This window comes from Notothenia coriiceps, unplaced genomic scaffold (assembly GCF_000735185.1).
Source record: "Notothenia coriiceps isolate Sejong01 unplaced genomic scaffold, NC01 NC01_scaffold00000307, whole genome shotgun sequence".
Taxonomy (NCBI): domain Eukaryota; kingdom Metazoa; phylum Chordata; class Actinopteri; order Perciformes; family Nototheniidae; genus Notothenia; species Notothenia coriiceps.
The window spans coordinates 351,532-366,575 of NW_011333008.1; the positions used below are offsets into that span (position 1 = coordinate 351,532).

The 15,044-nt window shown below is 38.4% G+C and overlaps 1 protein-coding gene across 2 annotated transcripts; it reads left to right on the plus strand.

The window, feature by feature from the left end:
* The first annotated feature begins 1,385 nt into the window (after positions 1 to 1,385).
* mylk4a (myosin light chain kinase family, member 4a) lies at positions 1,386 to 12,461 on the plus strand. 2 transcript variants are annotated; one of them, XM_010766164.1, is made up of 15 exons: positions 1,386 to 2,142; positions 5,604 to 5,741; positions 6,199 to 6,295; positions 6,610 to 6,970; positions 7,191 to 7,483; positions 8,156 to 8,261; positions 8,743 to 8,836; positions 9,171 to 9,280; positions 9,529 to 9,670; positions 9,757 to 9,827; positions 9,918 to 10,046; positions 10,120 to 10,272; positions 10,379 to 10,457; positions 10,798 to 10,852; positions 11,189 to 12,461. In XM_010766164.1, the coding sequence occupies exons 1-14, from the start codon at positions 1,621 to 1,623 to the stop codon at positions 10,849 to 10,851; spliced, it is 2,349 nt and encodes a 782-aa protein (XP_010764466.1). In that variant the 5' UTR covers positions 1,386 to 1,620; the 3' UTR covers position 10,852; positions 11,189 to 12,461. The 2 variants fall into 2 exon arrangements, with proteins under 2 accessions (XP_010764466.1, XP_010764473.1); XM_010766171.1 differs by lacking the exon at positions 5,604 to 5,741.
* The last annotated feature ends 2,583 nt before the right edge of the window (positions 12,462 to 15,044 follow it).

Below are 15,044 nucleotides of genomic sequence, written 5' to 3' on the forward strand. Positions count from 1 at the left end.
TACATTCGTCATGTCTGATCCATGCACACCCTAGCATAAGAAGCTGACCCAACATGCTGTAAATGACCTACGTTGTCTGTCATCTGTTGGCACGCAAGGACAGGTGTGAGCGTCTCTGTCTCTCTCTGATTGATTGAGGCATGATTTTAGTCCCATCTGTTTCTGCCATTTGTTTTTTCCGCTGTAGCCATCTTAAATGTAAGAGAGCCATTTGCTAGCTGGTGCGGTGACTTGTCAATACACTCAAACTGACAGGCAAACCTCTTTTTCCGCACCTTACCTCACTGGTCTCTATTTAATCTGCTAAGTTCATAACCCCCACACTTTTTAGTGAGGGGGGGGGGGGTTTGGCTGGGGTTAGTGTGGCTCAGTTTGCTGTCTGCACCCCTCTGGTCAAAGTATGTCATGGTGGCTGGATTCCATCTAAACGTTATCAGCTATACATTTACAGAGATAAGTCCAATAAGTTTGACAAAATTGTCAGGAAATAGTTTGAGTAGCCAACCATACTTTTTAATAATTGTGACTAGCATGTTGTTCAGTGTTTGCTTAAGTGTTTCATTTCTGTATATACCCTGTGTTTTGACATGAACACATGTTGTTGTTCAAATGAATCATACATATTTTGATTTATAGGGAACATGGTTTACGGTCATATTACAAGGGCTAAGTTAAAATGGATCCCTTCCTCTCTTAAGGGAGGTTATTGGTGGATGTTTTGTCAGTGAGTAGGCTTCGTATAAATCATTTGGTTCACCCATCTCTTCTTTCAGTCGAAGGGCTTTAAACATCTTACTGTAGTTCCCCTTAGCCAGAAGCCACATGCTTCTTCACGTTTCCCCGAACACTGAGTGCAAGTTACAGGCATTCATGAGATAAGGAGGGTATTTGCATTGCAGCACGTTGCAGACTCACTTACAGCTGTACCAACTAACCAGCACCATTACAGACTTTTCAATGCCATGAACTTTATTTAAAATCTACAATAAACAATGAAATCTCTTATTTTACTCTGAACTCCCCCCACTAATACCTATGATCCTCTTCTCCTTTGTTTTACACCTGTGAAGTTCACTCAAGATTGACAGACCAACAGTCACTATGAGGTAATGTTAATGCCATTGCCATTTGAAATCAAATGTAAAACAATTCTGAGCATGTGTCTTAAACAGTGAAAAAGTTCTGTGTCAGTGAGCATTTTGACACCTAGCAGGGGAGTGACGGTGGTGGGCTTAACACTTAAAGGCTCTCAAATGTCTCATAGACCAAGCTTTGCCAAGCCCCCACCCCAAACACTTGACCCCTGCTGACGTAGGCTGTCCATTTACATTTAGGGACACCGGCTCACTCCATTCTTAATACCACTTCTTGTGTGGAGGGAAGCAGGCACCAGGGACAAAGTGTGAGATAAATGGTGTTGGGATTGGTGATTTAAAAAACCTTGAATCACTTCTGTTCCACTTTTATTTATTTATCAAGTGTGCACACCAACGGGGAGCACTGAAGGGCAGAGCTGGCTACGATTTTTGAAAAAGTATTTTCGTCTGTTTCAAGGACTATATTGGTCCTATTTTTGTCTCAAGTTGGTGTCCTAACGTGATTTCTAAATCACCGCAAGCCATGAGTTCCTTGGTAATGAACACAGTAGGAGATGGCAACGGCAGCTTTGACCTCATCCAGAACCGGATTGAGTCACTTAGCAGCAAAATGGACAAGCTCATCAACATTCAAGAAAAGGTCCTCAACCGGCTAGATGGGATGTCTCAGGACATAGACGGCATTGAAAAGGATATGGAGAATCTGAAAGTTGACCAGGAGGAGATCCATATCCCACCAAAGATGATGAATCAGACGCAGATCATGGGTCGAGAAGTTAGGGAGATATGCCAGGAGATGAGCACCATAATGTCGGTGGTGAACCAGCGGTCCGAGCTGCAGGCTAACAAGCTTGAAGGAATGGAAAAGCTGGTCCTCAACATGCAGCAAGTGATCAGCTTTATTGGGGAGACGGTGAAGAGTTCTAGGGTTATGAAGCTGATGTTCAAAGGCCCTGCAACTCGGAAGGGCTCCAAATCCAAAGACAAAGCCAAGCAAGCCAATAAAAGGAAATCATCTGACACAATAAACAAGAAGCTTGACCAGGTGAGACTAAGGATATTTTGCGTGTACCTTTTAGAAAATGTGAACAAATGCTGCATTATGGTGGTTTTGAAAAAGTTATGTTTCGAAGAAAGAATTACAGAATTGTTTCAATGAATTAAGGTTTGATAATTTGTCAATTTTAAATATAAATGTTTTGGTTTGGATTGCTGGATATCGTCATCCAGTACATCTCGGTTTGTTTCAAGGGATGCTATTTATTTTTCTTGCTGACTTATTGATTTCTTAGATCTCATAAAGATGTTTTGGTTCATGGTTCTTGGCAGAACATGTGAAAATGATCATAGCAGCCTATTCTATGAATGTGATTTGGTTTGTGTGTTATACCTCATATAATGGGGCTGGTTTAAAAAGGTAATGTCTAAGAATTTACATGTTGACACTTGCCAACTGCTGATTGAAGTTAAAGTCATTACGAACGCCAATTTTATAGTGTTATTTAAGCTCCTGGGTAATAAATATGTCCCTCTTAGTTTCTGTGAAGCCCCAATTTAACTCACATTTATACTTGTTGGATCTCTACCCATTCTCGGTACAACATGGCCTCCTTGGCGTGAGGCTCACTCTGGGACCCCCTGGCAGGGCACGAGAGGTGAGGCCAGGGGTGAAATGTGAGTGGCCATTGGAAATGCTGTTTTTGGATCAGGGCTGCAGTATTTGTCGTCAAAAAGGGCTTTAACCCCCTCAACTCACTAGGAGTCAGGTGTCAACAAATTGTGATGAGTCAGTCTTTCTCCCTTTTTCACTTCTCTTATTGACTTACTTAAACAAGGCACATGTTTTTGTATCGAACACTGTTGGTCTTGATTGTGTCCAAATCAAGGCTGATAGCCAGTAAGGACATTATTTTACACACAACTTTTTTACACCACCAGTTTCGAGTAGGTTAACAGTGGGTATTGCCGAAATGCAATGCCATGGGACTCTTGGAAAATGACCTAACTTCCTGAGCTTCAATAAAGCTCATCATATGATTTAATTGGGAGTCCAGCCCCTTTGATTTAGAGCTTTCATTAAATGTCTGTATTTACCAATGCATGCAGTGTTGCAGGATTTGTCGGTATGTTCAGAAAAGTAAAAAAGTAAACATGTACTAATCTAAATATATTGTCAGCTTGGTGTCTGTTGCTTCCCTGTGCTTTGAACTGGTTTGTTAAAATGTAGGTGCCTAACTTAAAGTTTTTGGCTTTTTTTGTGGATTAGAAGAATTATACAACCGTTTCAATTACTGTGACACTGAAGTCATCCCCAAACTTCAGATGTAATCTTTATTTTACATGTTGACATGTTGGTCAATCATGACCCTATATAAAGTTCACTAAGTGCTGCTTGGCATCAACAGCATGAGCTGCACTTAAAGACACTCTAAAGCAACTTATCAAAACATTCCTATCACTTGCGTAGGTTCATACATTAGAGTCATATCTCTTTCCTCTATGACCTGCAAGCAAAGAGCAAACTCACCTGAGTGGCTGTGACGTCAAGTTAGCACATACTTCAAATATTTATGAAATAGTTCACGATGCAGTCAGGTTTTTGAATTCATATTTGTAGTAATTACAGCTTTGTTAGGTCATATTGGTGGAACCAGCTAGAGTGTAAATCTTATCCAAAAATGTAATTAAATAAACAATTATTCAACCGAAAACCCAACCCTTTGTTAACAACTCTTTCCCAATTAAAGTAGCTAGCAGCACTGGCAAAAAGTCGCTAAATCTAGCCAGAAAGTTGCCAAGATGGAAACAATAACAGCCTGTCCTTTCAGGCCTCCCTCCAAACCCACTCTCTCATAATCGGTATAAATTTAACCATAAGATAATGAACTTAACCATAAGATAATGAACGTAAACATCAAACATAGCTAGTTACGTAGCAGCTTGTGGAAGACTCTGGTAATGCAGAAGGAGCGCCCTGATTTAGTGTCTGCTGGTTCTGCCAGGTTGTTAGAAAGGCATGTCGGTTGGCGTATCTTTAATGTGGCCCGAATTACGAACAAATTACAACATATAAAATAAGGTAAGATGGACCTTTATTAATCCCAGTGGGGAAATTCAGTTGTATAAGCAGCAACAGGGTAAGCGTGAAAAAACAGGACAGCACAGATTCACACAAATTAATAAAATCAAAAATAAAATCAAGATTTAAAAAAAAAAAATAATGATGATAATAATAAAAGACTATGAAATAGGAGATGAATAAAATAACTGTCAGCATATATACATATTTGGTCATCTACATTATGAAGTACGAAATGAGTTAAAGTGACAAGTGAAAAGTGAAAATGGACATCTGTACATGTAGTGACATATCTATCTACATATTTGGTCTACTACGAATATATTAACATGGGTTTTGGAAACAGTGTATATTTATGTCCAGTAATTTTATATATATTTTTGTACATTATTGACCCCTTGTATATACCAAGTTTTTTTCTTTTTTTTGACAGAGCATTGATTAATTGATTGCTATCGGGATGTAAATAGTATTCTTTTTAAATAGGACAGAATTTTTTTTGTTATACATTACTCATAGCGTCAACATATTACTCATAAAAATCAAGCCAATGCAAAGTCTCTGTGAAAATGTAATGGCATATTATATTCTGAGGATTAATGACCAGATACCAATCTGATGGCTTTTATGTGACTCACATTTCAGGGAATTTCTGTGATCGTCAGAGCCCTTGTCAGATGGTTGCTCCATCATCATCCACCTCCATAGGTGTGAGATATCTTACGAGTAACTGCTGTTACTATGGCCTCCTTCCTACAGTCTCTCTATCAGAGTTTTACATTCCAGAAAACACTGCTGTCACAGCACTGGAAATATACCCTATGATGTTTACCTTGTAACAGCATTCAGAGAACAAATGTGAGACACCCCTGGGTTCGCAGCTTTTTCCATGCTAACCTGATCGGAGAGTGTTTAGTGAGTTTCCTCAGCTGAGAAATTTGAACAACAGCCCATCGCTTGTAATATTTTCCGCTCAGGGTCAGCAATACATTCCGTCGCTGAGAGCGACAAGTGATAAGCTATAAATTCACTGCCCTGCTGCCGTCTATCCATTTGCTATGAATAATGAAAGGCATGCCATTATACAAGAGAGTCTGCTCATGGAGACATGATATAAAATACATAGGTAATGTTGCTTATATTTTGCCTTTTATCATTATTTAATGTATCGTCATTTGCCATTAATTTGTTGTTTGATTCATTTCTTGTGTTGTGTTTTTCATGTGGTCCTAACTTCATCAAATCAACCTGTCAATGTCATTTCATTGAGTTATAAATGTTATTTTTCATGTTGTGTGCATTTATTGTGACCAAAAAGTCATCATATCAACCTCATATTGACAGTCATTCCTAACGTTTAATGTTTCTTCCATTTCATGTGTATTCCAATAACCCTACTAAACCATGTCATCTTGTCTTTTCACTAGAAACCTACCTCTAATAAAGCCAATAAAGGGAAACAAGACATAATTCCTGCATGTGAGCCCAGTTCTCTACAGACTTCTCACAAGATAAAGCTTCATGGACCAAAGCGTTACCTCGCCTCTCGCAAATATGGAAACTTAGTAGGTTTATTGTGCTTATGCACTTTATACAGCAATCCATCTTTTTTATTTATAATATGTTAATATGTTCTTTTGCATGTTGGTCTCCTTTTGTTTCATGTTTTCTCAAAAGGCTGCCTCCATAATATTAATATTAGTGTTTTGATCAATTGACAAGAAGGGAGCAATGCATTACATTTGAATTACAAGAAAAAAGAACATTGCTATCTTTTTAATTTTAGCTTTGGGACAGTACATAATACTAATGTGATCTAGTTAATTTTATTTAAATGTTAAGGTATAAGGAGTAATAAAGCTAAGTTCTGCCGAATCAGTAAAATCATCTAAAAAAAACAAAACATGAATAAATATCCTTTAGTATAACATTTTAACTGAGTTTCTTTAAAAATAATACATTTAAATATCAAAATGGCTGATTGTCCAGATTTCCCCTAACTTTTGTATTTGTATTCCACAGTTGAAGGACCACAAAGCTAAAGATGGGACAGATAAACCCTCTTTGAGCCCTAAGGGCCTGAAGGCTCAGAAGAAGATGAAGCCTCCAGACACAACAGGTGCTTAGATCAAATACTTTTTTATTTATTTTGCGGAATTTATTTAGTGGGACACAGCAGCAGCAAAATGTAATAAAAAATATGAACCTTCACTCCGCGCTTCCATTAGAGTTTCATCTAAGTATTGTGTTAGAGTGATATTCTATTACATGTACAGCTGTGGCCGAGTGGCATTTACATCGTGACACAGAAACCAAGCTCAGAAGGTCAAGGGGAAATATTGGGCAGCCTCATGATGTTCCATAACCTTTCGAAGTATTTCACTGTGGTTTGCAGAGATTAAATCCAGATCCTGTTTGGCTTTCTTCTTGTAGAAAATATCTCCCTTAAGAAGCAGGTGCTGCTCTTCGAAGAGGTGCAGAAACTCAACAGGGAGAATGCACAGAAGTCAGGTCACAAGACTACCACTGCATATCTGGATCTGGAGGCCGGAGTGTCCCCTAAAAGTCAACAACCTGACTCGCCTGCTTGCAACCTGGTTGACCTCCTGCGTGAAGATTCCCAAACAGATATGGGTGAGAAACACAAGGCGGTTAGTGAGGAGGAAGAACCACAGCTGGATGTGCAGGATGTGGTGAAAGAGGAAGAAAAGCTCCCAGAAGAAAAGAAGGAAGAGGAAGCATCTGATGAACAAGAGCTGCCTGAGGCAAATGGGGATGAAAAAGAGAACACAAGGTATATTTGACCCCATAAGAGATGCAAAGATGTATCACTTAATCCATAAATAATCTACAAATAAAAAGGCTGCAACTTTTTAGATAATCATCTAATCATTTAATTTCAACATTTGATTTGAGAATTGGATAGGTCAATGTGTACAATAAGATATAAAAAGCTGTATTGAATAAAACAACAGAAAAAAAACATCAGAAATAAACATACTTTTTCCCGGCAGTGATGAGCACAAAGATGCCTCCACATCTCCAGAGGCTGAGCAGGACCAGATATCAGAAGTCAGCACAGGTACCATGTTGTGTCTGACCAAGGAACACTTCATAGTGGAGGAACACACCGAGGGGAAGCTGGAGGATGAAGAGGAAGAGGGCTGGGCTGTCTTCAGCACAGATGGCATGGATTTCCAGTTAAACCTAAAACAAAGGGTCGAGAGAGCGAGAGAGGAAATGGATGAAGAAAAGGAAGATGATGAAGATGAAGATGAAGATGAAGAGGTAGAGCGGTACTTCATTGGTAAGTCTGGGTTCCCCGGCACTAATCATGGTGGGAAGTTTAACGTTTGAGGAACTAAACTTAATCTACTCAGTTTAAGCGCCGTTTAAATCTTCTGTATGGCAGGGCAAAGTAGTTTAAATAATAAAGGTCATGTATAGAAGTCTATAGTTGTTTCGTAAATCACCTCATACAGTACTAGAGCTGGATTGCTTATTTTAATTGTAACATGTCCTACTGAGTATGTTGTAAGTGTTTAGAAAAATTAAATACAGTTAGAAAATATTATAATCAACTAAATTGCAATATCAATATCAGCCTCAGAAGTCTAGTATTGTTCTTTGCTCTGGTTATATATCATACATTGAATGCTTGACTCCTTCCTAATATAAGAAGGGTCTATGCTAAGTTGGTACAGTACAGTAGTAGGTATCAGAATAAAACCCTTGAAGGAGTCTGGCACTATGACTAGAAGATGTGTTGTGCTAAAGCGTGGGTACTCCTCTGCAATATTTAGACTACAACGTTTATCATAGCGCGGTAATGCACAATGTGCTAACTTGATTAAAGCAGCCCACACCCGTTCGAAAGCCTCACTGTAGTTAATTAACAACGAAGCTCCTATGTTCTCACGTTCCTTGTAACTTATTAAAACAGATTATATATTTTCTCTGATCCCCCATCCTACTTTAGACACCAGTCTTCCTCCATCGGCCCCTTTTAATCACCGCATTGTTTCTGCCAAGCCCAACCAGATCATCAACTTCTACACCATCAACTGGCAGGAGGTCCTGGGCGGGTGAGCAACCATACTTTTCAAATCTCCATGTCATGCCAAAAATGAAAGCTATTGACGACCATTTGATCTACTACAGATCAAAGGCAGTGTGAAAGAGTTTCCCACAAAGCCTAATTGCGTAACCCTCCCCCTCTCTTCTCTTCTCCCCTGGTTCATAACTCCAGAGTCACGGCAGTTATTTTTACTTCAGGACTGGGTGGTATGTGAAACAGTATCCCTGGTGCCAGCTGGTATCTAATCACTAAGTGTTAATCCACGTCTTCAAAGAGGAGACACTGGCCAGCTCAGATTGAATGAAATAACAGATTAAGCTCTTCCCTGAACTAAAACCTCTCCGTTTGACAGAAGATCAGTTTTTGATTTGTCATGGAAACATAAAACACACGGTCTCAGTGCTGTTTCACAACTGTTACTAGGCTGCTAGGATCTGACTGTTACCATGCAACTCTAAAACTGTATTTCCTCCCTCCCTGTCTTAAAGGGGTCGTTTTGGCCAGGTGCACAAATGTGTTGAAAACTCCTCTGGTCTCACTTTGGCAGCAAAGGTCATCAAAGCCAGGAGCATCAAGGAAAAGGTAAAGCACCGAATGTTCAGTGCAATCATAATAAATTAGCATTATTTTAATACTACATCAAGAGCCACACAACATGATATAAAAAGCAACAGGCTTAGTTGCAACTTTCAGTACATACTACTGCACTACAAGGCCGCTTGGAACAGAAGCATAGGGAATACTTCTCACCTAGGTGAGACATATTTGACCTAGAAGAGAAGATGCATTGTCTCATAGCAGAGAACAGCTGACACATCTCATCATGACCATATGTGTGTGTGCACGCTCGTTTGTGTGTATGTCTGCATCCTTATCTGTTTGTCTGTCTGTCTGTCTGCGCCTGTGTTTTTGGTAGGAGGTGGTGAAGAATGAGATCCAGGTCATGAATAATCTGGACCATGCCAGCCTGATCCAGCTCTATGCAGCTTATGAGTCAAGGAATGACATCATCCTTGTACTTGAATAGTATGCTCCTTCTTTTATATTCTCCGCACAAATGTTTATTATTTCTTTTTTTTAAACCAGCAAATACCAATAACTTTTCTTCAATAGACTTTAAACTTCTTTAAATACTGTGTGTCAAATTGATTTTTGATTAAATTTGTTTTATAAATGTGTTCTTGATTCATGATTGATACATCTGCTAAAATAAAACGTTTTGAATTGCTCTAGTGTTGTTGATTGGTGTTTTATGCATTTGTCTTTACCCTTAGTGTTGGTGGAGGGGAGCTGTTCGACAGGATAATCGACGAAAACTACACTTTGATGGAGCTGGACGCTGTACTGTTCATCAGGCAGATCTGTGAAGGACTGCAGCATATGCACAAAATGTACATCCTACACTTGGACTTAAAGGTAATACATTTTAGTCATTGAAGTATTTTTTAAACCAGACTTAATACATTTTTGAAGTTAGTCTAATCAACTACTTTAAATTACAGCCTGAAAACATTCTGTGTGTGAGCAGAATCACAAATAAGGTCAAAATCATCGACTTTGGCCTTGCTAGGATGTGAGTACAAACCCTCGCCTTGTATTTTGATTGACAGTTTCTTTGACCGCTGTAATCATACACAATACAAATGTAATTTTCTTCACCTAGATACAAACCCCGTGAAAAACTGCGAGTTAATTTTGGCACCCCGGAGTTTCTCGCTCCTGAAGTCATCAACTACGACTTTGTGTCGTTCAACACAGACATGTGGAGCCTCGGGGTCATTACCTACATGCTGTGAGTAAACACACACACGCACGGGAACACACACATTTTTAAACTAATGCTAATGACTGTCTCTTTCTTGTAGTCTGAGCGGTCTCTGTCCCTTCCTTGGCGACGATGACAACGAGACTCTGAACAACATCTTGGCCTGCAAGTGGAACTTTGACGAACAAGAGTTTGTAGATACAACTGAAGAAGCCAAAGACTTCATCTCTAAACTCCTTATTGTGAATAAAAGGTAAACATCTTTAATTCTGTTTGACTGCTCTTCCAAGTGTGTGTGTGTGTATGTATGGTCATTTTTCACAGAATATACTGTATACTTCTCATGTGTTTGTTTACAGTTGGAGGATAGGGGCATCTGAGGCCTTGAGACATCCTTGGCTATCTGACCCCGCCCTTCATCATCGCCTTCATACAAAGGTAAAATTCACTATCCTCGCCTACTTTTATCATAAACAAACAACACAAGGTTGCTGATCTTAAAAAAAGCTGTATCCCCCAAAATAACATTGAAACAATAAAAAGTTTCAACTTTTATCGAAAAAATGTGCACACTTTTCTTAAGCTTATAGTTGAACTTTTTTGTTGTCATAGAGAATCATCAGTTTAAATGTTTTGAATTTAATTAGACAATCATATTAAAAACATTAAAGATATCAAATCCTGTTTGAAGAATAGCGAAACCTTATCATATGCCGCTGTGCTTTACATTTCTTCTAATATATTATTTTTATTTTTTTGTTATTAAATTATTTCACAGAAAACTATGTGCAAATCTCGGAGATCATCGTGTGTGCCCCAGAATGACAGCTGAGGTTGGTATTTTTTCTTCGCTATTTTTTATCAGTTACATTTCATGTAAGTCTTACATTGGTTTTTAGGTTGTTTGTGAGCCCATGATTGAATGTTTATCTTATATATTATAACGTTTTTGGATTATGTAAAGTTTTTAGAACTTGAATCTTCAGAGATCATAATTTGAAACATTTGCCGGTCACAGGAATGCTTTCATATCATCCACAAGGGGGAAGCATGTCTCAAGTTGTGCACGGTAGCGCGGAAGAAACAAGAGTCTGCATACCTTCCTGTTACTGATTATATAACTGTGACCTTCTGAGAGTCACCCCGTTTACATTTTGCTTCTTTTTTAGGGCGACAGTGATGTGATGGCTTGAGCTGCGGCCACTTGGACCAACCCTCCTGTCCACGTTAATTTTCAGGCTACCCTACATGTGATCCAATGATGCTGTGCTAATGTAAGCAATATTCAAAAACGCATACACAGAAAAATCAATTTGTGAATTTAGGATTTATAACTGGATCACCCGGCATTAGACTGTACCTTTATAAAAAAAGAATGTGCAATTTATGATTGCAGAAAATATCCTATAACATCAAATGGCACCTCAACTGTTTTGGTTTATCGTATATAGCGTTTCAAAAAACATGTCATAATCTTAAAACCTAATTTCTTCATGTAATATCATATAAGAGCTTGATTGTGTGTGGCATCTGTGCCTTTAAAGTTGAATGTGCTCTATGTACTTTACATTTGAAATATCCACCCAGTGAGGCACTCTCATTGTTCTCTAACCAAATACACTGTGCTGTTATTGTTCGCTGCTTTTGTATCAAGGATACATCATGTGTTGTATTAGCTGAATCTAATAATATAAGTTGCATTTCTCCCCTCTCAGTCACAAATAATATCCAATATATGATTCATGCTGTAAATAATTGCTCCTCTGTAGATTTAAATTCAAATGTGCTAATATCTTAGGGGATGGTCTCCATTAAATTGGTGGATGTGTATTGTACGTATGAACAGAATGGGATTTGTACGATCGGTGTCATGAGCTGTAGTATGTGCACTTTATAAAGTTATTTATTTAAACATATATTATACATGAAGCTACATAGTTCCATTGGAAAAGCTTGTGTGGTCAGATGTACTCATATCCTACTTTGTCTGGGTGTAATAAAGAAAACAGTTTTACTTTACATCAAACCAACACAGTTTATGTCTTATCACCTACTGTATTATTTAATTATTTTGTGCATGTTTTCTATGTATATTTATCCATTGAAACTTAAACTAGATACACATAGAAATATATTTTATAAACTTTTTTTCACTCTAGCTGCATATTCATGCTACTGTAGATGCTTTTTCACATAAAACAAAGATATAACTAAAATGCCTTCTGTGAAGGTTCCCTAACTGAAAGTAATAGACTACCTACCTAACATTGCCTACAATGATACAATGTTGTTAGACCTATATTTATGTGGTTTTAATTTAACTTCATTATGAATGTGACTTTAATTGTTGTTGAACACAGAGTGCTAGTAAAATAAGTTGTCCTCACGCAGTGTTAACAATTTCAGTGTGTACACATCCAATAAACTGAAATTGAGTCTTGAATCAGATTATGTATTCTTTTTTTCTTGTTGCTCGTAGTTCAGTACAATGGCATTCAATACGACTGAGTTTACGGAATAGATTATTTTTTGGTTATTCAGGCGGCAAAATGAAAATCAAGAGTTCCTTCAAATCCAGTTGCTTACGGAAAATCATGTTAACATCATGTCATTTCTAGGTTTGATTACAGTATCATGATTAAAGTTATATTATGAATGAAAGTAGAACATTTTGATGGTAGATTAGAAGAAGATTACATTTTAGGTGATGTTACTTTCTTTCTAAAACAAACCAGTCTAAAAATCTATTTTCCAGCAGGATTTCTTGTTCCTTCTTGGGTAAGTTTAGTTTTAACATCTTTAAACTCTGGGAACACTCTCTTTTAGAAACAGTATTCATATCTAAAGTTAACTATTTTTGGTGAGAACTTTTTAAATCTCATCCCAGGTCTATTTAAACCTTAAACACACAAACACACTCCTACTGAAGATGAAAGTGCAGCTGATTCCAGGAGCCTTATAAAGAGCATCTGAGGGAGCCAGTGTGTGCAATGCCGTTTGCTCACCTGAAACAATAAACTGAGTGTGTGGGATAATGATGATGTCGGGGAACGGGGCTTTCACTGAGACGTATTGGGGTAAAACAAAATGGTTATCAGCAGTTTTCATTTTTTTCCCAAAGGTCATTGGAAGGGTTGAGACACCAAAAATGAAGGATGACAGTTAGGAAACGTGAGTTTTCAAGGAGCATGTATACATTTCAAGCTACATTTCCACAAAGTATACCTTAACTTTCAGCCTGCTCTATCCTTTAAAAGAGAGAAAGGTCTTATTTTACAAAACCCACAGGGTTAGTCAAGGATAAGTGCAGACTTTATGGGGGAATACCATGGGAAACATGTATTTAATTGTACAGAAATACCAGAAAAGCAAACTGTACCACCAGAAAGCATTGAAACCCAGTAGTTGACCACTTTCACATCCAGTAGTTTAAGACTGTCACGGCCATAAAATTGTAAGGGCCGACAAAATAATTCACAGTTTTGAGTTATTTTCATTTTTATTCAGTTTGGATTTATAAAGCGTGCACTAGACAGTGACAAGACAGATGGATGGTAGAGACAGTCTGTCGTCCAACTGTATGAGAACCTGAAATGGACTGGAGCACAATCACATTTTGTGGACAAAAAGAGCAAAATAAAAACCGCCTAGAAATATTTAAAGACACAGATCATCAAAGCCAACACCAAAAATACAACACAGAAACATTTGTCAGGTAACCACAACAAATTCGGAAATGTATATTAATTGTGTACATAATTAACTCTCAATATAAAATTACGGACAAAAATATGCTATAAGGAGAAACAAACATCCAGCTAGCTATAGATAAATGTTGGCCTGCTACTGTACGTGTGAAACCATCAACACTTTGGGGAACTTTGCTGCGGACATAAGCTTTATTTTGGAAAACATTTTTCCTGGTGTTGTACAGTATGTATAAAAATCACTTTTATTACATTAACACCCTAAACATGAGTTTTGAATGCTTTCCATCATGAATTCCTATCAAGGAGTGGCCACTCTGTTTAGTCCGCTATTTGTTTATTTTCACACACCATTTCATTGGACACAAAATGTTTCAGGTCAGGAATGGTTCAGAGAAAGTTCATACATTCCTCCATTACATTCACAGGGAGAGTGCGTCTGAGTAAGTAAATAGCCATTACTCCGAACATGCAGGCCGTTTGGCAAAACAGGTGATACTCATTTCTTCCAAGTATTTTTTCCCCTTTTGCTTAATTTTATTGCAAAGCTTCTCAGGAGCCTGAGGGTTGGAAGCCGAACGCAAGCTCTCGCTCTATCCCTGGTCCGAGGCCCAGGTTGGAATGGTGAGAAATTCAATTAAAGAGGAGAAAAAGCCTCCTCAAACTGCTCCTCCACCACCCCGTCTCACCCCTAAGTCCCCTCCATCCACATCTCCAGGGGCTATCTCGAGGAGCCAAACCAAAACCAGATGGACTTATTGGGCCTAAAGATAACAAATAGTGCCTGAGTTCCTGTCAGTTAGAGACCACCGGAGCTAAGAAGCTGAGCGTGAAAGAAAGCTTACTGACATGTCGACTTCTTTGTCTTGATATATAAAATATATAATCAATATTGACAAGTATTATGTTACAGTTAGTGAATGTTAAGAAAGGAAAAGTACCATTAAAGCTGGTTTGTTTGCAGTGAGGTGGAGAGGATGACTTTATAGTTTTTGTTGGTGTTAGTGTTAAGGAGTTGCATTCACAGACCAGGTGCCATCTTGGTGTTGGGAAGGCAGGCTGTCAGCAGTGATCTGAATCTCTGGGTGGCATGCCATCCAGTTTGTTAGTCGATACACCTACAGCCCACACACACTTAGTAAGAAAGGACGGAGAGAGAGAGAGAGAGAGAGAGAGAGAGAGAGAGAGAGAGAGAGAGAGAGAGAGAGAGAGAGAGAGAGAGAGAGAAGAGGAGGGTGACCCCAGAACTCCTCACAGCCTCCCTGCAGAAGTGTCCTTTGTAACAGGAGTTTCCTGTACGTAATTAAAAAATATTGGG